Here is a 21,380-nt window from a genome sequence, read left to right on the forward strand (position 1 = left end):
TGATCCCTAATTTATGGAAAATGTTTAAAATTGACCCCGGCATGTCGGGATGCTGGACTCGCGTATCGTTGGCGTGTCTGGAGCGTTGACCATGTGTTGGATGTCTGACACATGTTGACCACGTGTCGGTTGCGCGTGGACGCGCGTCCGACACCGACACAAAGGCCTATGGAGAGTGTTCGTGCTTCCTAGGAGGTAATACTCATGCTGACTAAAAGATTTCCTTCCAGGATCTGGGGAGAGAGTGAGGATCAAATGGGAAACACGAAAATTCTTGCAGAAGCCAAGAATTTATGGATGAAACTCAATCTCCGAGGGGCAATCCTTACGAGCCTATCTCTGCAAGTCTTTCTCATCTTTTTTGCACCCATGCGAAAGAGGTGGTCAAACAGGTGGTTCACGATTCTCATGTGGTCGGCTTACTTGGTTGCCGACTCGGTCGCTGTATATGCCTTTGGACTCATTGCCAAAGTCCAAATCGTTGGTGGTGGTACTTCAGATTCCGAGGTCGATGCATATGGCGACCTTCTGGCATTTTGGGCTCCATTTCTGCTGCTACACCTCGGAGGACCCGACACCATAACCGCTTTTGCGCTCGAGGATAATGAGCTGTGGCGGAGGCACTTGCTTAATCTCTTATTCCAGCTAGGCACTGCATGCTATGTGTTTTACCAATACCTCCCCAGCAACAAGCTAACTGTCCCGACCGTCCTTGTGTTTATTGGAGGAACCATAAAATATATAGAGCGAACACGTGCTCTGTATCTTGCCAGCTTCAGTAAATTCCGTGGTTCCCTGCTTCCGTCTGTTGGTTTTGACCGGGATAGCCATGCTCCGATAGAGATGATGCAGGAGCCCAATATCGAATCCCGAGATGCTGGAGAGCAAAATAAAACCGATTTGGACGACAGAGAAGTGATAATAACCGCATTTTTTCACTTCACAACCTTCAAAGGCATCCTTGTGGAACTCCCCCTCCACTTGAGTCAAATGAACGAAAGCTTCGAATTTTTCGGGAGGATGATAACTGCAAAGGATGCTTTTCGGGTCATTGAGGCTGAGCTCAACTTCTTTTATGATGTTCTTTATACCAAGGCTGCCGTGGTTCAAAGTCCAACAGGGTACCTTTTCCGAGCTATCTCAATTGGTTCCGTCGTTACTGCTTTTGCACTTTTCTATGTCCTGAACAAGCATGGTTTTCACGAATATGATGTACGGATTACATACACCTTGCTCCTTGGAGCTGTTGGCCTGGAATTTGTAGCTCTTGGTAGGCTCATTTGCTCTGACTGGACAATTGCACTTTTAGGGAGATTCAAAAAACATCGTATAGGAAGCACCTTCGAGAAGTTCCTCCTCAAATTCAAATCCGAAAGGTCACCATTTGCATTGCATATACTACATGCTAGGTGGTCTAGATCAATCTTCCAGTACAATTTGATAGATTCTTCGCTGAGAAGGTCGCCGAGAAGGCCACCAACACGGATTGAGAAACTCCTTGGTCTCATCCCTCTGGGCGCATTGTTTGATGACTTGAAGCCTGGACGAGTAGAACCATACAGTGACAAATTACGTGAACTGATTTTTGATGAGCTGAAACGGAAGCAATTGGTTGCAAGAAATTTCGAAAGCAAAATGGAGATATGTGCTGCTCGAGGTGAATGGGCTCTGGAGCATTCTGAAACAGAGCAAGATTGCACAAACTTGCTTCCATTCGTCTGTGATGTCGATTATGATGAAAGCCTTTTACTGTGGCACGTTGCCACTGAGCTCTGTTACAATACTGACCCTGATGAAACTAGGAACGATCGTGTAAACAGTAAGGTCTTGTCGGATTATATGCTTCATCTTATGATCAAACGACCAGATATGATGTCTGCAGTGGGTGGGTATGGCGAAATAAGGTTCCGGTACACTTGTGATGAGATGGACGAGTTCATCAGCAAAAATCCCTCTGATGGGAGCAAAACAAAGATATCGAAGGAAAGAGCATGCCAAAGTCTCCTCTCTGGTTTTTCAAAAGTGGAGCCACGTCTACAGGAAGGAAAGATAATCAGATCTGTGCTTGCTAAAGCGTGTGCTCTCGCTAGGGTATTGCAGAATATTGAGAAGGAAAAGAGGTGGAAGATCACGAGTGAAGTGTGGGTGGAATTGCTGGGGTACGCTGCGATCCATTGCCGACCTTACAATTATGCTCAACAACTGAGTAAAGGAGGAGAACTTGTCACCTTGGTTTGGCTATTGATGGCACAGCTTGGCTTCTATCGACATTTGCGAGTAGCCGTGTCTCCAGAGACGGACCGATTGCTCGAAAATACTTGAGGGTAAAGTTGCCGAGCTAGCAAAGGATGAGAGCTCCTACCCGCAAATTCCGCTGAAAATTCTAATTGCTGGGGGATCTCACCTCGCCTTTTTTACCACCTTTTGTTTCGCTTCTTCTTGTACTAATAAGCGTGCTGCTGATTTGCTCTTGACTGCACATTGTCGTTAAAAGTGTCCCTTCCCTGTAAACTCATCCAGCTGTTCGATTTCCATAAGATCCTGCGATTCCGTGCACTTCCGGGAACCAAATGAGAGAAGCTCGTGCGGATTACATCCGAGTGCTCTGATTTAAAACTCGGATCGCAAGTTTAATATTGTACCGTTAATAGAAAGTAACATTTCTAAGTAAGAAATTATTGAATGTCGGTCACCTCGTCGAATAAAGATATATTGCGACTAAGCTGAATTTACTATAGCGGCAAAATGTGTCGAACAACACGCGATCAAATAATAAAATAAACACAAAAAAGAAATAAATCGGACGTTGGATTTACGTTATTCGGTCGACACAACCTACTCCACGGAAAGAATAGCACGGAATTCCAACAAAAATCAAGCGATACGATGGAGATTATAACTATCCTTGAGTCAACCCAAACACTTTCGGTATTTCCCAAACCCTCAACTTTACCCAATAGCTCGTATGATATTTGGCCGTCACAATTACTTGCGAAATAATCTCTCTCAATCTCACAAAGTAGTACACAAAATCTTACCCCTTCAATGCCGTCGAATTGATTCAAGGTGTAATTCACGAATAAGCGTACCTTTAGGGCCCAACTATTGCACACGCAAGGCACACCACTATGTACCGGCGACATGAAGACCAGAGCCCAAGATTGAACATAAAAATGGATTTCCAACTAAATTAGGAAATCTTGTGGCTGACTTCTAAATTAAACGAGGAAAGTGGTTTTCTTGTTTTGTTAGCAAAATTAGTCTTGGACTCTTTTAGCATGTCACGTACGAGAGTCGCACAACAGGTCGAATTTTCGCGCACTATTAGATCATGTTTCATTGAAGGGCTCAAATTCAATATATATTTTAACAATCTCGACCTTGACTCAATATTTAAGTCAAGTCACAATCGCTTCGCTGGAACCTGATAACTGCTACTCTCCCACGGCCCCTCATGGGCTCAAGTGCCATAGAGATCTTCCAAGTCCAAGCTACACTTGAATTTGACTGTAACCGTGGACTTTATCAAGACACCAACTCTACCTACAACAGTAACCGCCACACAAGAATTTGCGGACACAACCACCGTTGTGTCAATAGCCATCAAAAGATTAAACTTTGATCTTGTCAATCTGGCGAGGCCCACACCAGATCTGGGCGAGGGTCGCCTCACCCTTGATTGTCCGGAATATTTAGCCGGAATAAAAAAATAATTTAAAATTAAAATTGTCTTTGGACGAAAATGCTCTTAACCGGTTGGAATATTTAGTTGGCTAACGACTGGCAAAGTCATGCCATGATTTGAACTGTTGTGGCCACTTTAGGCCCTTTTTTAACAACTTCAAGCCCTTATTTGAGAGAGTGAATGCATTTCAGATCATTATTTGGAATTTTCCCAAAGAATGATTATGCATATATCGCCTCTTGTTCTCTTTCCTTTTATGGAGGAGGCAGCACATCTCGTATATTAGCGAAAGGGTTTTCTGAACTCGACGGAACCTTCACAATAGGCGCGTCCAACACAGAGTCAAGAATTGCATCGAGCCTCTCCTCAAAGGAAGACTTCGTCTTCTACAAGTTAGAGAGACCGCCTTAAAGTTAATCATTTGGTCAGACTATAAAACACGATATAACCGAAACGAGCAGCCTAATATACAAACAGAAAGCTGCATCAGCTTTTCGCTTCCACAAACCATTTCCAGGCTCCGAATGGAAAAGACCAAGCAAAGGCTGCAGCATGTTAAAAAATAAAATTTATGGAAAAAAGCTTCATATTGGTCAAACAAGAAACAGATGATCTATCACACCCGGCAACATTCCGAAAGCAGAGAAGCAGGAAATCTGCTTCCAAATGCTAATAATGGGAGATTTTGAAGATATCCATTGCAGATCCTCTCGGTGCTGGACTACTCTCCGCCAAGGTGTCACACTCAGATAAGTGACCTTTACAATGCCCATAGCTTAAACATCAAGCTACACACGGCCTAGACTAATGGACCTTAAATTTTTCCAACAGTCGCATTGTAAAGCAAAGGCCGCTAAAATCCATCCCCAGAACACTACAGAAGAAGAGACCATCTAGTTAAATCATTTCTTCCCATCCATACCTTCGTCACATCACGCACAGTTGGTTTCTTTCCATATATTCCAAGAACGGCATCTCCATAAACTTCATCCTCTTTTAAGGACCTGAGAATTGGATAATTGCGTGGAGGGGAATACTCGAAGCAAACAGGAGGCAGGGACTAAGCAAATAATAATATCCAGCCACATGTACAACTATACCTGATGGCGCGTGACACCACTGCTTGGAACACCATAAACAGCGCTATCTGCGTACGCCAAAGTCTGCCATGGGCTGTTAAAATTTACAACCAATTTCAAATCACTGAACAAATTTTGCAACCATAAGGCGGGCACTGCTCGGCTTAGCTAAAGATCTAATCAAGTTTGATCTACATCGTTGCATTTTATATCGTAAAAGAAAATAATACCTTTCTTCAATACCATCAACATTCCCTTGGATTATTCATCCTGTTGCTGTATCGCCCTCAAATTTCAAAGATAGATGGCGAAACTAACAGAAGCAATTAATGCAGAACTGGAAGCACCAATACATAAGAATTTGATAAAGCCGTAGCTGCTAACTATGCGGAGGCATGGATGGACCTATAAAAGTTACAGACAGCAGCGCGTCCAGCAATTACACCGTGAGCTCCTTCCAGCAATGCCGCCTTCACCTGTATACACAAATATCCATGAAAAATTGGTGAGTCACGAATGTCATGTCAAATGATGGTGCTAAAAAGTTTTACCAATAAGATGATTACACAAACTCAAGACAAAATGGCAGTTTCCCCAGCCAAAGTATCACCAAATCAAGATCTCAATCTATCCATGAGCTACTCAAGGACAGCTTAATTAGTTCGATTTCGATTAAGTTTGAACTGCGAGATAATTACGTTGAGTCAGCTTGAGTTCAATTTTTGAACTCAAGTAGCTCCTGAGCCTAATTTCGTAATTAATCTTTTGTTTTGATTTCATCGCAAGACATTTAAACATAACAAATTATCAATTATATTGTATTTATAAAACTTTAGTTTGAGCTCAAGCTCGTGTACGGGCTTGACTGAGCGGAGACTCATCTTTCATAAGATAATTGATCGAGTCTCTATTATTCAATACGAGTTGAATTAAATTAATAGTCTGTGTCAACTCAACTCAGCTCCACTACGCCTTAGATTCAGACGTGCATAGAAACACAATTACAAATCAAACTTTCCATTGGGAATGTGAAGTACATAAACCAATTTCCACGTTCATAACAGATTGATTAGCAGTTGGATTATATGATAAGCTAAACATACTGTACTGTTTCCCAAGCACCATAATTAAACCATTTAAGAAAATTCACGGAACGAAAAATAACAAACACATTAAAAAAGAAGAAGAAAGAAACAAGAAAACAAAGAACTTTGGAATCCGACGATTGTTAGCAGGGCTGATGCCATCGAGTAGTGCCTTACGAGAATGTATAATGAAATGTCTCGTTGGTGAGAGAGAAGAAACCTCATAGATAAAACCAGCTGTAGAGTAATCAAGCACCATAAAGTTAGACATAAAGGCATCAGGACAGCTCACTTAAAGGTTATGATTTTACTGAAAACTATAGTGCAAAGAACTTTCGGGTTGTAATGTGGCCAAATGAGCAAAATCAGACTTTATGAAACTTATACAGCAGTTAGTCATCTTTGGTGAAATGCCCTTGAAAACAAGTGAACCGTTTCCAAAAAGAAGGCAAACAATTGTAGTCGAGAAACTGTAAATAATTAAATATTTGTGCAATTAATATTGCTTTTGGTCCGTAAAAGCACCCCTTTTGCAATAGTTCACACTCGTATTGGATAAAGCCATCATAGCCCCAGCCTAGCAAAGCTAGTGCTTCGTAGTGGCGCTCCCTCAACCTTAACTCTAATCCTATAAGGAAGGCTCGATGCAGAGCAGTCGTAATTCAAATTAAACATCGAATTTCCTCTACGTGACCTATACAATGCCCATAGCTGAAACATCAGCGATAAATGGCCTACACGTATGGATATTAAATTTTTCCAATAATGTTCGTCGATGGCTCCAATTCCAGGCCAAGTGTAATGCGTGAACAGTGTCCGTTGTGATTTTTCAAATTTCTGTTTGTTGTTGATCAGGTTTAGTGCAGAAGGTTGGGGACCGGATTTGCATTGCATCGAATTTGTGCTGCGGTTGGTATCCTGGTTGCTCGCTGTCTAAAGTTCTGAACTAGTGTTCGATTTTGTTTCATGCGATTAATTTGCACATTTGTTGCGAAGGAATGAAGCTACTACATTGAGGTTTGATCCTGTTCTGAACTGTATTAACTCTGTCCACCGTGTGATGCTTTAAGATAATATGTTGTCCTTGCCTAAAAGTAGTTGTGAGGCCTCTTGTTAGTTGGAAGACTTGGCTTTTGCTCTTATTGATCAGGAAAGAATAGAACCTGCAAGACAATGAAAAAGAGAGAAATGTGAATGAGGCTAAAGCTAAAATTGGAACCAAACAGCGTTAAAGCATGAAGGCAAGAAGCACTAGATGACAAAAGAACTCTCCCTCTGTCTCGATCTCGACTTCAAAATGGTAGATCATCAGGGATGCTAGACAGTGACGGGTGCGACGACAATGCTTGAATGAGAAGAAAGGTTAAAGATAAAGAAGAAAGGCCAAAGTGTGATAATTAAAGAATAGAACATACATACATCCCTGACAACAGCCAAAGTGCTCGAGTTTTCATGCCTTTAATTTACAAATTTCTATTTGTTGTTGATCATGTTTAGTGCAGAAGGTTAGGGATCGGATTTGCATTGCATCGAATTTGTGCTTTGGTTTGGTATCCTAGTTGGTCGCCGTATGAAGTTTTGAACTAGTGTTCGATTTTCTTTCATGCGACTAATTTGTGTAATAGTTTTTCTAATATGAGTTACATTAATTGATATTGTAATTTATTGTTTTACGGAGTTGGTCTAATAAGGTAAGATATAAAGTTTCTTAAATAGTCTAATATGGGACTGGCTAGTGTGAGCTACCCGGCTCGTGATGAGAGGACCTGGCAACATTCCTTCCTTTGTTTTGTGCTCATTTCGAGTTTCAAATTTAAAGCTGCATCCTATTTCCAAATTTGGATCCATTAACAATCTAATAAGCACCCCAAGCACCTTCAGGTCCTACCTATGTCTTGCCTACCGTGCAACGTAACAACCGTGAATTACCTTGAGGTCTGGTCTCAACAAATACGACACACACACTCATAGCTCAGAATCAACTATAGGATACGAGACGATAAAATAAGGAAAGGAAAGGAAGCTACATCTACATACGCAAGAGAGCGAGTCTATTACCATTTTGATAGAGGACTTCAAAGATGTAGCGACATTTGTATTAGTTTCAAGTGAAGTACTGGGCGCCTTCACTTCAACCCAATCGTCTTCACCAGCATTCAAATTAATCTCATTTTTGGATCTTTCTACGGCAAACTCATCCATAGAGTCCCCACGAGAAGCGAGATTAGCTGCTTGAGGAACATCCCCGCCAGAAACTTCGTCCCTAACGAAACGACAATGCCGCATCGAACCGTACAGAGATACTCATTGCCCGCCCGCTGCTTGGGGGCGTAGTATATCTCGTAAACTCGAGCAGTGCTTCGGACATAAACTTGGCGCACATCCTGTGGCTGAGCGAAACTAACTGCAGCAGACGAATTCTTTGTCACTCATAACCGCAACTAAGGCACTGAAACAATTCTTCTTCGAGGCTTAAGCAAGTAATGATCGGGCGGTTGAGGTGAAAAGGACACATAAACCACCACTACATCACATTAACACGAATCGTTCGAAAGCTACTGAAGCCACTAGCTAATCGATGGTCTGACTCGTGTGCTTCAAATCAAGGACAAAAAGAATATAATTCAAACGCAATAAAAGATGAAACTTGGAGAAACACCGCGACCGAGCGACTGCATCTCGCCTCATAGTCGTGACTAATTACTAATTCACTACGCGAAAACGATAGAACCCACACACCAGCACTCGGGAAGCGATGAGTGAGCCGGAAAGGGCTTACCAGTGATCTCGCAGGGGCTGCGATCGGGTGAGGGAGGGCGCAGGAGGAGAGGAGCTCTCGGAGCTGAGCCGACCGCGCCGTCATCGATCGGAGAAAGAGGCGACTCGACGGTTACCGAGTCGGCGAGACGGCCCGCTGAGACGGTCCAGCTCGTCGCGACGCCGCTCCAATCGGTGTCTTCTCCTCCGGCGACGATCGAGCCCATGATTGATGGATTCTTCAAACTGGGAAGCGATGGAAATCGCTCGGCGGCGGTCGCGATTTCGATGGAAATCTGGACGGAAGGAGGCGGAGGCGGAGGCGGAGGCGGAGGCGGAGGAGGATGGGAGCGTGCGATCGACGTCTAGCGATCTCAGATTTCTCAATGGGCCCCGTATATGAAAATCGGAAGATCTTATATATTTATATATATATATTATTTGGGCTGAAAAATTAATTTACTTTAAAAAATTGAGATGGAAATGTGAAAATCCGACACTTCAGGAAAAAAAAAAAAGAAGAAAAAAAGAGTCGTAATATCCCCTCGGGAAAAATCTTCCATGAACCTCCTTTTTTATTTTTTATTTTTTACCATAGTTAATCCAGTAAGTTAATTTAAAATGTTCCTTTTTTCCTTTCAAACCAATTCAACAAATAACAATTTCAATTTCCAATTGCTCATCTTATCCATGAAAAGGTGAAACGAACATGTTCAAATAATCTCTGCATCATTAATGAAACCCAATAAATTGCTCACATCCCCCCTTGAATCAACAAGAAAGTACGATGGCGAATGTGTAAAGGCATTTTTATGATGGACGATAGACCTAACAATAATCGCTAGTATTTTTTTTGTAAGGAATTTCTAATTAATTTGCTCGATTAACTTTGGTCAACAAAAATAGGTTAGATGATAGAGATTAGCGGGTTTGCTTGTGAATGATATTCCATCGATTAGTTATCTCAAATCGCTAGCGCTTTTCAATCTTAAGTATAAACTTTTCTTATTTTCGTCAAGGTGAATCTCTCTTATTTTACAAAAACTAAGTAGATCCAATTTCTTTTTTTTTTTTTAAGGGACACGTCTTTTTTTTTTGAATTTATAGATTTTTTTTTCCTACCGGCAAAGTGTGTGATCTTTTCCTTGCAGAAAGAAGATAAATGATTTTCCACAAGATGCATCTTATCTAATGAACCCGATTTGCCACGTTTTCCCTGGTACGTATGTTTTTCCTTCATTTCTTCTATTTATGGAATGCAAGCGTGACTCCTATTTTGTAAATAATTCATGTGTGATGTCATAATCGTGCTATACTTCTAACGATAGTCGATCTAATCCCCATTTGAAAAGTGACGGTGATTAGAGGACGTATGTTCATCCACCAGTTGCCTCCACATGTCTAGAAAGTTCAATGGTAACTATTTTCGGTTCAAATCAAAATTATGCATTGGATCAAACAAACAAGTCAACTGCCTTTCCACTTCTCTAATGAAAGGCATGCAATAGATATCCTTCTTAGCTTCTCCCTATGGTCCATCTTTTATCTTTTGATTCTATTCGGACGCCCTGCATCGTCTGCGATAGCACCGAAAAAGAAAGGGAACGATATCGACCGGCTTCGTCGGCTGATCACATTAGGTTAAGGCCCATCGGCTTATTTGATTGATAGCGTGATGAAGTTTGAAGTCGCTAATGACTTCTTTAGGATGATACTTCTTTTGTCTCGCTAACTAACCGAAAGAGAGGATGGTTTTTGGGAATTCAGATGCCCTCACACAGCCTCTACTGAATAATATCTCCACGGCTAAACATAATCACAGCTGCTACGTTGACCTCCTTTTGGCAAGTGTGGGGAGCAGATGAGGCTAATTGTCTCAAGAACCTCATCATTACTTTCAGAAACTACAAAACCAATTTGAAAATTGCAAACACCAGGTGATGCAGACAAGATAACCATGACCGCTTGTCTGATTATACAGTAATTGATCACAAATGGGATAGCAGATGACAGTGCAGACGGACCACCTTCCAAAACAGTGGCAACAGATGACCTATCCAACTAATCTCTCTCCTTTTCCTATCGACTTTGGTATTAGAAGATATCTGAGGGAGCTGTTGCACAAACAAAGGAATGATGATTATGCATATAACGCCTCTTGTTCTCTTTCCTTGTATGGAGGAGGCAGCACATCTTTTTATGTTAGCGAAAGGGTTTTCTGAACCGGACGGAACCTCCGCAACAGGTGCCTCCAGCATAGAGTCGGAAATTGCATCGTGCGTCTCCTCAAAGAAAGACTTCATCGTCTACAAGGTACCAAGACTGCATTAGAATTAATCAAATGGTCAGAATAAAGGACACAAAAGTTTGATATCATCTAAAGGAATAGCCTAATGTACATACGTACAGTGCAATGCTGGAAAGCTGCATCAGCTTCCGCTTCCGCAAACCATTTCCAGGCTCTGAATGGAAAAGACCAAGCAAAGGCCGCAACATGTTAACAATAGAATTATTGATAAAGCTTCGTCTTGGCCATATAAGAAACAGATGATCTATCACGCCCGGCAACATTCCAACAGCAAAGAAGCAGGAAATCTACTTCCAAATGCTAATGATAGCTTTGCAGCAATAAATACTATACGCAAGAATTTAGTTTATCCGCGACAGATCCTCTCGGTGCTGGACTACTCTCGACAAGGTAACTCACATAAGTGACCCATACAATGCCCATAGCTGAAACATCAGCTATAAATGGCCTAGCCTAATGGATCTTAGATTTTTCCAACGGTGTTCTTCTATGCCTCCAATTCCAGGCTCGGCATCACACGCACACAGTGTTCATCGTGATTTTTCAAATTTCTCTTTTTTGTTGATTAGGTTTAGTGCAGAAGGTTAGGGACTGGATTTGCTTTGCATCGAATTTGTGCTTTGGTTTGGTATTCTGGTTGCTCGCTGTCTGAAGTTCTGAGCTAGTGTTCGATTTGCTTTGATGCGATTAATTTGCACATTTGTCGCAAAGGAATGAAGCTACTACATTGAGGTTGGATCATGTTCTGAACTGTACTAACTCTATCCATCGTGTAATGCTTTAAGATAATATGTTTTCCTTGTCTGAAGAGTAGTTAAGACTTGGTGTTTGCTCTTATTGATCAGGAAAGAATAGAACCTGCAAGACAATGAAAAAGAGAGAAATGTGAATGAGGCTAAAGCTAAAATTGGAATCAAACAGCGTTAAAGCTCGAAGGCAAGAAGCACCAGGTGACAAAAGATGACTCTCTCTCGATCTCGACTACTAACTGGTAGATCATCAGGGATGCTGGACAGTGACGTGTGCGATGACGATGCTTGAATGAGAAGAGAGGTTAAAGACAAAAGAAGAAAGGCCAAAGTGTGATAAAGAATAGAATGTACATCAGTAACAAGAGCCCAAGCGCTCTGGTTTTCATGCCTTTAATTTACATTCCACGAGTTTCTCGCCCACTCCTCCTGTTCCATACTGACATCAGCTTAAGTCCTGTTGCTTCATACTGACATCAGCAGACGAATCGTGAGAGATGTGCAGGGGGTCTGAATCGATAATCTCTGCTGTTGCCTAGTAAAATTAGGATTTAACCAGCATCAGAAAAGAAGCGCAAAGGAGAAAAATAAAGCCGTGATTGTCCTCTACACTAGATATCTAATTTAAGAAAGTCGAGCCAACTCTTGCTTATACAAGCTGACAACATTCCTTCCATTGCTTTCTGCTCATTTCCTTTTTTCGAAGTTAAGAAGCTGCATCCTATTCCTATTCCCAAATTTCGAGAAGGAGAGGAGTTTTAGGAGCTGAGCCGACCACGCCATCATCGACGGGAGAAAGAGGCGATTCGACGGTCACCGATATTGGAGAAAATATCTCTCGACACCAAAGCAATTCCAAAAATTGTTCTCAATCAAATTAAGACCATTCAAGCAATTCTTGTATTATTGGTAAGTGCTGTGAAAGTTTTCAAAAATGACAAATTCATTTTATCTTTCTTTGTATAGAGGATTTTATCTTTCCATGTGTAAAGATTGTAGGTAGGAAAGTTATTGTATTACAGTTATTTTAGCTTATATACAGAATCAGCTACTTGTACTTTAAATACATGTAAGAAATGATAGTAAAACAGTATCTTGTCCAATTCTTTAACCAAGTTGGCGAGACGGCCGGCCGAGATGGTCCAGGTTGGTCGCCGCAGGTGCCGTTCCAATCGGTGTCTTCTCCGACAACGATGGATCCCATGGTTGATTCTTCAAACTGGGAAGCGATGGAAATCACTCGGTGGCGGTCGCGATTTCGATCAATCTGGATGGAATAGTCGGGGAAGGAAGATGGAAGGAAGGGGGCAGGAAGGGAGCGTGCAATGGATGTCTGGCTTTCTCAGATTTTTCAGTGGACGCCATATATGAAAATCATAAATTTCGGTAAAATTTACGATGGAAAAATCTTCCATGAACCTCCTCATTTTATTTTATGACACCATAGTTAATCCAGTAAATTTAATTAAACTGTTCCTTTTCCTTCAAACCAATCCAATAGATAACGATTACAATTTCCAATTTCTTATCTTTTCAAATAATCCCAGCATCTCTAATGGAAACCCAATAAATTGTTCACATCTCTCCTGAATCAGCAAGATGGCCAATGTGTAGAAATATATTTACACTGACGAGAGACCTAACAATAACCACTACTATTTTTTTTTTTAAAGGAATTTCTATGTTTCTTTTTTGGTCATGAGGAAGTAATTTCTAATTAATTTGCTCGAATAACTCTGAAGAGTAGTTGTGGCCTCTTGTTTGTTGTAAGACTTGGCTTTTGCTCTTATCGATCAGGAAAGAATAGAACATGCAAGACAATGAAAAAGAGAGAAATGTGAATGAGGCTAAAGTTAAAATTGGAATCAAACAGCGTCAAAGCTCGAAGGCAAGAAGCACCAGATGACAAAAGAACTCTCTCTCTCTCTCGATCTCGACACTTCAAACTGGTAGATCATCTCCTGAGGGATGCTGGACAGTGATGGGTGCAATGACGATGCTTGAATGAGAAGAGAAGTTAAAGATAAAAGAAGAAATGCCAAAGTGTGATAAAGAATAGAATGTACGTCACTAACAAGGGCCAAAGCGCACTGGTTTTCATGCTTTTAGCATGCGTTCTCCACAAGTTTCTCGCCGAGTCCTCCTGCTACATACTGACCTCAGCTCGAGTCCTGTCTCTTCTAACTCCTTTATAACTACGCATTGCTCGACACTCGTAGCGTGAAGCAAGACATCCATTCCTATTGGATCGTAAATAAATTTCAAGGTATTATCGACTCTCTGCCCTCAATAGTCACCTTTTCTGTTATTGTATCCTCCGGCTTGCATATCTATTCAATCATTGTTGCCTTATTGTAATACTCTAAGTAGCACCGACACCACGACATGACACGACACGTTGACACGTCATTTCTCAAAAAAAATAGAGAATTCCGACACGTCGGGACACGTTATATATCAAATGTATATTTTTATATATACATGATAAATTATCACTTTTATAGTTATTTCAATTAAATTAATTTGATTTGAATCCACAAATAAATCAATAATTAAAAAAAGAGCCCATGATGAATTTACATTTTGATCCCTAATTTATTGGAGATGTTTAAAATTGACCCGGGCGTGTCGGGATGCTGGACTCGCGTGTCGCTGGCTTGTCCAGAGCATTGACCACGTGTCGGTTGCATGTGGACGCACGTCCGACAACGACACGAAGGCCCACGGAGAGTGTTCGTGCTTCCTAGGTAATAATACTCATGCTGACTAAAAGATTTCCTTCCAGGATCTGGGGAGAAAGTGAGGATCAAATGGGAAGTACGAACATTCTCGCAGAAGTCCAGAAGTTATGGATGAAACTCAATCTCCGAGGGGCAACCCTTACGAGCCTATCTCTGCAAGTCTTTCTCATCTTTTTTGCACCCATGCGAAAGAGGTGGTCAAACAGGTGGTTCACGATTCTCATGTGGTCGGCTTACTTGGTTGCCGACTCAGTCGCCTTCTATGCCTTCGGACTCATTGCCAAAGTCCAAATCGTTGGTGGTACTTCAGATTCCAAGGCCGATACATATGGCGACCTTTTGGCATTTTGGGCTCCATTTCTGCTGCTACACCTCGGAGGACCCGACACCATAACCGCTTTTGCGCTCGAGGATAATGAGCTGTGGCGGAGGCACTTGCTTAATCTCTTATTCCAGCTAGGCACCGCATGCTTTGTGTTTTACCAGTCCCTCCCCAGCAACAAGCTAACTGTCCCGACCATCCTCGTGTTTATTGGAGGAACCATAAAATATATAGAGCGAACACGTGCTCTGTATCTTGCCAGCTTCAGTAAACTTCGTGGTTCCCTGCTCCCGTCTATTGATATTGTGCCGGAGAACGATCCCTCAATAGAGATGATGCGAAATAAAACCGATTTGGACGACAGAGAAGTGATAAAAGCCGCATTTGTTTACTTCACAACCTTCAAAGGCATCCTTGTGGAACTCCCCTTCTTCGGTCAAATGAGCCAGAGCTTCACATTTTTCAACAGGATGATAACCGCAAAGGATGCTTTTCGGTTCATTGAGGCTGAGCTCAACTTCTTTTATGATGTTCTTTATACCAAGGCTGCCGTGGTTCACTGTCGAACAGGGTACCTTTTCCGAGCTATCTCAATTGGTTCCGTCGTTACTGCTTTTGCACTTTTCTATGTCCTGAACAAGCATGGTTTTCACGAATATGATGTACGGATTACTTACACCTTGCTCCTTGGAGCTGTTGGCCTGGAATTTGTAGCTCTTGGTAGGCTCATTTGCTCTGACTGGACAATTGCACTTTCAGGGAGACTTGAAGAAAGCACCTTCGAGAAGTTCCTCCTCAAATTCAAATCCGAAAGGTCACCATTTGCATTGCATATACTACATGATAGGTGGTCTAGATCAATCTTCCAGTACAATTTGATAGATTCTCGGCTGAGAAGGTGGCCAAAATGGATTGAGAAATTCCTTGATTGCATGTCTCTCGGGAATTGTTTGATGACTTGAAGTATGGACGACGAAAATCATACAGCGACAAATTAGGTGAACTGATTTTTAAGGAGATGAAACGGAAGGTGTTGGTTTTAACTGATTCCAGTGAATTCAAGGACATATGTGCTGCTCGAGGTAGATGGGCTCTGGAATATTCTGAAACAGAGCAAGATTGCACAAACTTGCTTCCATTCGTCAGTGATGTCGACTATGATGAGAGCCTTTTAGTGTGGCACGTTGCCACCGAGCTCTGTTACAATACCGACACAGATGAAAGTACCAACTTTAACATTGATCGTCGAAACAGTAAGGTCTTGTCGGATTACATGCTTCATCTTATGATCAAACAACCTGATATGATGTCTGCAGTGGGTGGGTATGGCGAAATAAGGTTCCGGTACACTTGTAATGAGATGGACACCTTCATCAGCAAAAATCTCTCTGATGGGAGCAAAACGAAGATAACGAAGGAAAGTGTGTCCCAAAGTCTCCTCTCTGTTGATTCAAAAGTGGAGCCAGATCCACGGAGTAAAGAGACAATCAAATCTGTGCTTACTGATGCGCGTGCTCTCGCTAGGGTATTGCGGGATATTGAGAAGGAAAAGAGGTGGAAGATCATGAGTAAAGTGTGGGTGGAATTGCTGGGGTATGCTGCGATCCATTGCCGACCTTACAATTATGCTCAACAACTGAGTAAAGGAGGAGAACTTGTCACCTTGGTTTGGCTATTGATGGCACAGCTTGGCCTCTATCGACATTTTCGATACGTCGACCCTCCACAGGAACACCGATTTATTGGAAATAATTGAGGGTAAGTTGCCAAGTCCGCAAACGATGAGGGCTTCTACCCGCAAATTCCGCTGAAAATCTAATTGCTGGGGGATCTCACCACACCTTTTTTAGTCCTTTGTTTAGCTTCTTCTTGTACTAGTAAGCGTGCTTCTGATTTGCTCTGCCTGCACATCGTCCTTCCTGAAAAAAAAATAAAAAGAATCTTACCCTCCCGATCTTCTAATAGCTCGCACGATATTTGGTTGTCACAATTACTTGCAAAATAATCCCTCCCGATCTCACATAGTAGTACACAAAATCTTACCCCTTCAACGCCCTCAAATTGATTCAAGGTGTAGCTCACGAATAAGCCGTACATTTAGGGCCCAACTATTGCACCCGCAAGGCACACCACCATGTATCAGCGATCTAAGTAGCACCGACACACGACACAACACGATATGACACAATACATCAACACGTCATTTCTCAAAAAATAGAGAAATCCAATACGATGGGACACGTTATATATTTAATTTATATTTTTATATATACATAAAAAATGATGATTTTTATGATTATTTCAATCAAATTAATTTAATTTAAATTCATAAAAAAATAAATAATAAAAAAAGAGTGTCGGTGTCCGACTCGTGTTCGACACGACACGGTAATCCCCCACACCAGCACTCGGGAAGCGAAGAGTGAGCCGGAAAGGGCTTACCAGTGATCTCGCAGGGGCTGCGATCGGGCGAGGGAGGGCGCAGGAGGAGAGGAGCTCTCGGAGCTGAGCCGACCGCGCCGTCATCGATCGGAGAAAGAGGCGACTCGACGGTCATGGAGTCGGCGAGACGGCCGGCTGAGACGGTCCAGCTCGTCGCGACGCCGCTCCAATCGGTGTCTTCTCCTCCGGCGACGATCGAGCCCATGATTGATGGGTTCTTCAAACTGGGAAGCGATGGGAAATCGCTCGGCGGCGGTCGCGACTTCGATGGAAATCTGGACGGAAGGAGGCGGAGGCGGAGGAGGATGGGAGCGTGCGATCGACGTCTAGCGATCTCAGATTTCTCAATGGGCCCCGTATATGAAAATCGGAAGATTTTATATATATTTGTATATATATTATTTCGGTTGAAAAATTAATTTACCTTAAAAAATTAAGATGGAAATATGAAAATCCGACACTTCAAGAAAAAAAGAAGAAAAAAAGAGTCGTAATATCCCCTCGGGAAAAATCTTCCATGAACCTCCTTTTTAATTTTTTATTTTTTACTATAGTTAATCCAGTAAGTTAATTTAAAATGTTCCTTTTTTCCTTTCAAACCAATTCAACAAATAACAATTTCAATTTCCAATTGCTCATATTATCCAAGAAACGGTGACACGGACATGTTCAAATAATGCCTGCATCATTAATGAAACCCAATAAATTGCTCGCATCCCCCCTTGAATCAACAAGAAAGTACGATGGCGAATGTGTAAAGGCATTTTTATGATGGGCGATAGACCTAACAATAATCGCTAGTATTTTTTTTGTAAGGAATTTCTAATTAATTTGCTCGATTAACTTTGGTCAACAAAAATAGGTTAGATGATAGAGATTAGCGGGTTTGCTTGTGAATGATATTCCATCGATTAGTTATCTCAAATCGCTAGCGCTTTTCAATCTTAAGTATAAACTTTTCTTATTTTCGTCAAGGTGAATCTCTCTTATTTTACAAAAACTAAGTAGATCCAATTTCTTTTTTTTTTTTAAGGGACACGTCTATTTTTCTGAATTTATAGATTTTTTTTTCCTACCGGCAAAGTGTGTGATCTTTTCCTTGCAGAAAGAAGATAAATGATTTTCCACAAGATGCATCTTATCTAATGAACCCGATTTGCCACGTTTTCCCTAGTACGTATGTTTTTCCTTCATTTCTTCTATTTATGGAATGCAAGCGTGACTCCTATTTTGTAAATAATTCATGTGTGATGTCATAATCGTGCTATACTTCTAACGATAGTCGATCTAATCCCCATTTGAAAAGTGACGGTGATTAGAGGACGTATGTTCATCCACCAGTTGCCTCCACATGTCTAGAAAGTTCAATGGTAACTATTTTCGGTTCAAATCAAAATTATGCATTGGATCAAACAAACAAGTCAACTGCCTTTCCACTTCTCTAATGAAAGGCATGCAATAGATATCCTTCTTAGCTTCTCCCTATGGTCCATCTTTTATCTTTTGATTCTATTCGGACGCCCTGCATCGCCCTGCGATAGCACCGAAAAAGAAAGGGAACGATATCGACCGGCTTCGTCGGCTGATCACATTAGGTTAAGGCCCATCGGCTTATTTGATTGATAGCGTGATGAAGTTTGAAGTCGCTAATGACTTCTTTAGGATGATACTTCTTTTGTCTCGCTAACTAACCGAAAGAGAGGATGGTTTTTGGGAATTCAGATGCCCTCACACAGCCTCTACTGAATAATATCTCCACGGCTAAACATAATCACAGCTGCTACGTTGACCTCCTTTTGGCAAGTGTGGGGAGCAGATGAGGCTAATTGTCTCAAGAACCTCATCATTACTTTCAGAAACTACAAAACCAATTTGAAAATTGCAAACACCAGGTGATGCAGACAAGATAACCATGACCGCTTGTCTGATTATACAGTAATTGATCACAAATGGGATAGCAGATGACAGTGCAGACGGACCACCTTCCAAAACAGTGGCAACAGATGACCTATCCAACTAATCTCTCTCCTTTTCCTATCGACTTTGGTATTAGAAGATATCTGAGGGAGCTGTTGCACAAACAAAGGAATGATGATTATGCATATAACGCCTCTTGTTCTCTTTCCTTGTATGGAGGAGGCAGCACATCTTTTTATGTTAGCGAAAGGGTTTTCTGAACCGGACGGAACCTCCGCAACAGGTGCCTCCAAGCATAGAGTCGGAAATTGCATCGTGCGTCTCCTCAAAGAAAGACTTCATCGTCTACAAGGTACCAAGACTGCATTAGAATTAATCAAATGGTCAGAATAAAGGACACAAAAGTTTGATATCATCTAAAGGAATAGCCTAATGTACATACGTACAGTGCAATGCTGGAAAGCTGCATCAGCTTCCGCTTCCGCAAACCATTTCCAGGCTCTGAATGGAAAAGACCAAGCAAAGGCCGCAACATGTTAACAATAGAATTATTGATAAAGCTTCGTCTTGGCCATATAAGAAACAGATGATCTATCACGCCCGGCAACATTCCAACAGCAAAGAAGCAGGAAATCTACTTCCAAATGCTAATGATAGCTTTGCAGCAATAAATACTATACGCAAGAATTTAGTTTATCCGCGACAGATCCTCTCGGTGCTGGACTACTCTCGACAAGGTAACTCACATAAGTGACCCATACAATGCCCATAGCTGAAACATCAGCTATAAATGGCCTAGCCTAATGGATCTTAGATTTTTCCAACGGTGTTCTTCTATGCCTCCAATTCCAGGCTCGGCATCACACGCACACAGTGTTCATCGTGATTTTTCAAATTTCTCTTTTTTGTTGATTAGGTTTAGTGCAGAAGGTTAGGGACTGGATTTGCTTTGCATCGAATTTGTGCTTTGGTTTGGTATTCTGGTTGCTCGCTGTCTGAAGTTCTGAGCTAGTGTTCGATTTGCTTTGATGCGATTAATTTGCACATTTGTCGCAAAGGAATGAAGCTACTACATTGAGGTTGGATCATGTTCTGAACTGTACTAACTCTATCCATCGTGTAATGCTTTAAGATAATATGTTTTCCTTGTCTGAAGAGTAGTTAAGACTTGGTGTTTGCTCTTATTGATCAGGAAAGAATAGAACCTGCAAGACAATGAAAAAGAGAGAAATGTGAATGAGGCTAAAGCTAAAATTGGAATCAAACAGCGTTAAAGCTCGAAGGCAAGAAGCACCAGGTGACAAAAGATGACTCTCTCTCGATCTCGACTACTAACTGGTAGATCATCAGGGATGCTGGACAGTGACGTGTGCGATGACGATGCTTGAATGAGAAGAGAGGTTAAAGACAAAAGAAGAAAGGCCAAAGTGTGATAAAGAATAGAATGTACATCAGTAACAAGAGCCCAAGCGCTCTGGTTTTCATGCCTTTAATTTACATTCCACGAGTTTCTCGCCCACTCCTCCTGTTCCATACTGACATCAGCTTAAGTCCTGTTGCTTCATACTGACATCAGCAGACGAATCGTGAGAGATGTGCAGGGGTCTGAATCGATAATCTCTGCTGTTGCCTAGTAAAATTAGGATTTAACCAGCATCAGAAAAGAAGCGCAAAGGAGAAAAATAAAGCCGTGATTGTCCTCTACACTAGATATCTAATTTAAGAAAGTCGAGCCAACTCTTGCTTATACAAGCTGACAACATTCCTTCCATTGCTTTCTGCTCATTTCCTTTTTTCGAAGTTAAGAAGCTGCATCCTATTCCTATTCCCAAATTTCGAGAAGGAGAGGAGTTTTAGGAGCTGAGCCGACCACGCCATCATCGACGGGAGAAAGAGGCGATTCGACGGTCACCGATATTGGAGAAAATATCTCTCGACACCAAAGCAATTCCAAAAATTGTTCTCAATCAAATTAAGACCATTCAAGCAATTCTTGTATTATTGGTAAGTGCTGTGAAAGTTTTCAAAAATGACAAATTCATTTTATCTTTCTTTGTATAGAGGATTTTATCTTTCCATGTGTAAAGATTGTAGGTAGGAAAGTTATTGTATTACAGTTATTTTAGCTTATATACAGAATCAGCTACTTGTACTTTAAATACATGTAAGAAATGATAGTAAAACAGTATCTTGTCCAATTCTTTAACCAAGTTGGCGAGACGGCCGGCTGAGATGGTCCAGTTGGTCGCCGCAGTGCCGTTCCAATCGGTGTCTTCTCCGACAACGATGGATCCC

General features: G+C 41.6%; 2 protein-coding genes and 2 pseudogenes across 2 annotated transcripts; 2 read left to right on the plus strand and 2 right to left on the minus strand.

Moving 5' to 3' along the window:
• The first annotated feature begins 255 nt into the window (after nucleotides 1-255).
• LOC130138589 (uncharacterized) lies at nucleotides 256-2,322 on the plus strand. Its single transcript, XM_056313053.1, has one exon. It carries the CDS (start codon nucleotides 256-258, stop codon nucleotides 2,320-2,322), a length of 2,067 nt encoding a protein of 688 aa, XP_056169028.1.
• Nucleotides 2,323-3,906: 1,584 nt separating this feature from the next.
• Nucleotides 3,907-5,246, minus strand: LOC130138590 (uncharacterized; annotated as a pseudogene).
• Nucleotides 5,247-7,890: 2,644 nt separating this feature from the next.
• On the minus strand, nucleotides 7,891-8,957 carry LOC130138675 (uncharacterized). The gene is made up of 2 exons (XM_056313480.1): nucleotides 8,629-8,957; nucleotides 7,891-8,253 (listed from the first exon to the last, which is right to left on the minus strand). The coding sequence occupies exons 1-2, from the start codon at nucleotides 8,831-8,833 to the stop codon at nucleotides 8,033-8,035; spliced, it is 426 nt and encodes a 141-aa protein (XP_056169455.1). The 5' UTR covers nucleotides 8,834-8,957; the 3' UTR covers nucleotides 7,891-8,032.
• Nucleotides 8,958-14,473: 5,516 nt separating this feature from the next.
• On the plus strand, nucleotides 14,474-16,482 carry LOC130138591 (uncharacterized; annotated as a pseudogene).
• The last annotated feature ends 4,898 nt before the right edge of the window (nucleotides 16,483-21,380 follow it).

Source organism: Syzygium oleosum, unplaced genomic scaffold (assembly GCF_021117445.2).
Source record: "Syzygium oleosum isolate NSW1041296 unplaced genomic scaffold, Sole_v2.1 Sole_v2.07, whole genome shotgun sequence".
Lineage (NCBI taxonomy): Eukaryota > Viridiplantae > Streptophyta > Magnoliopsida > Myrtales > Myrtaceae > Syzygium > Syzygium oleosum.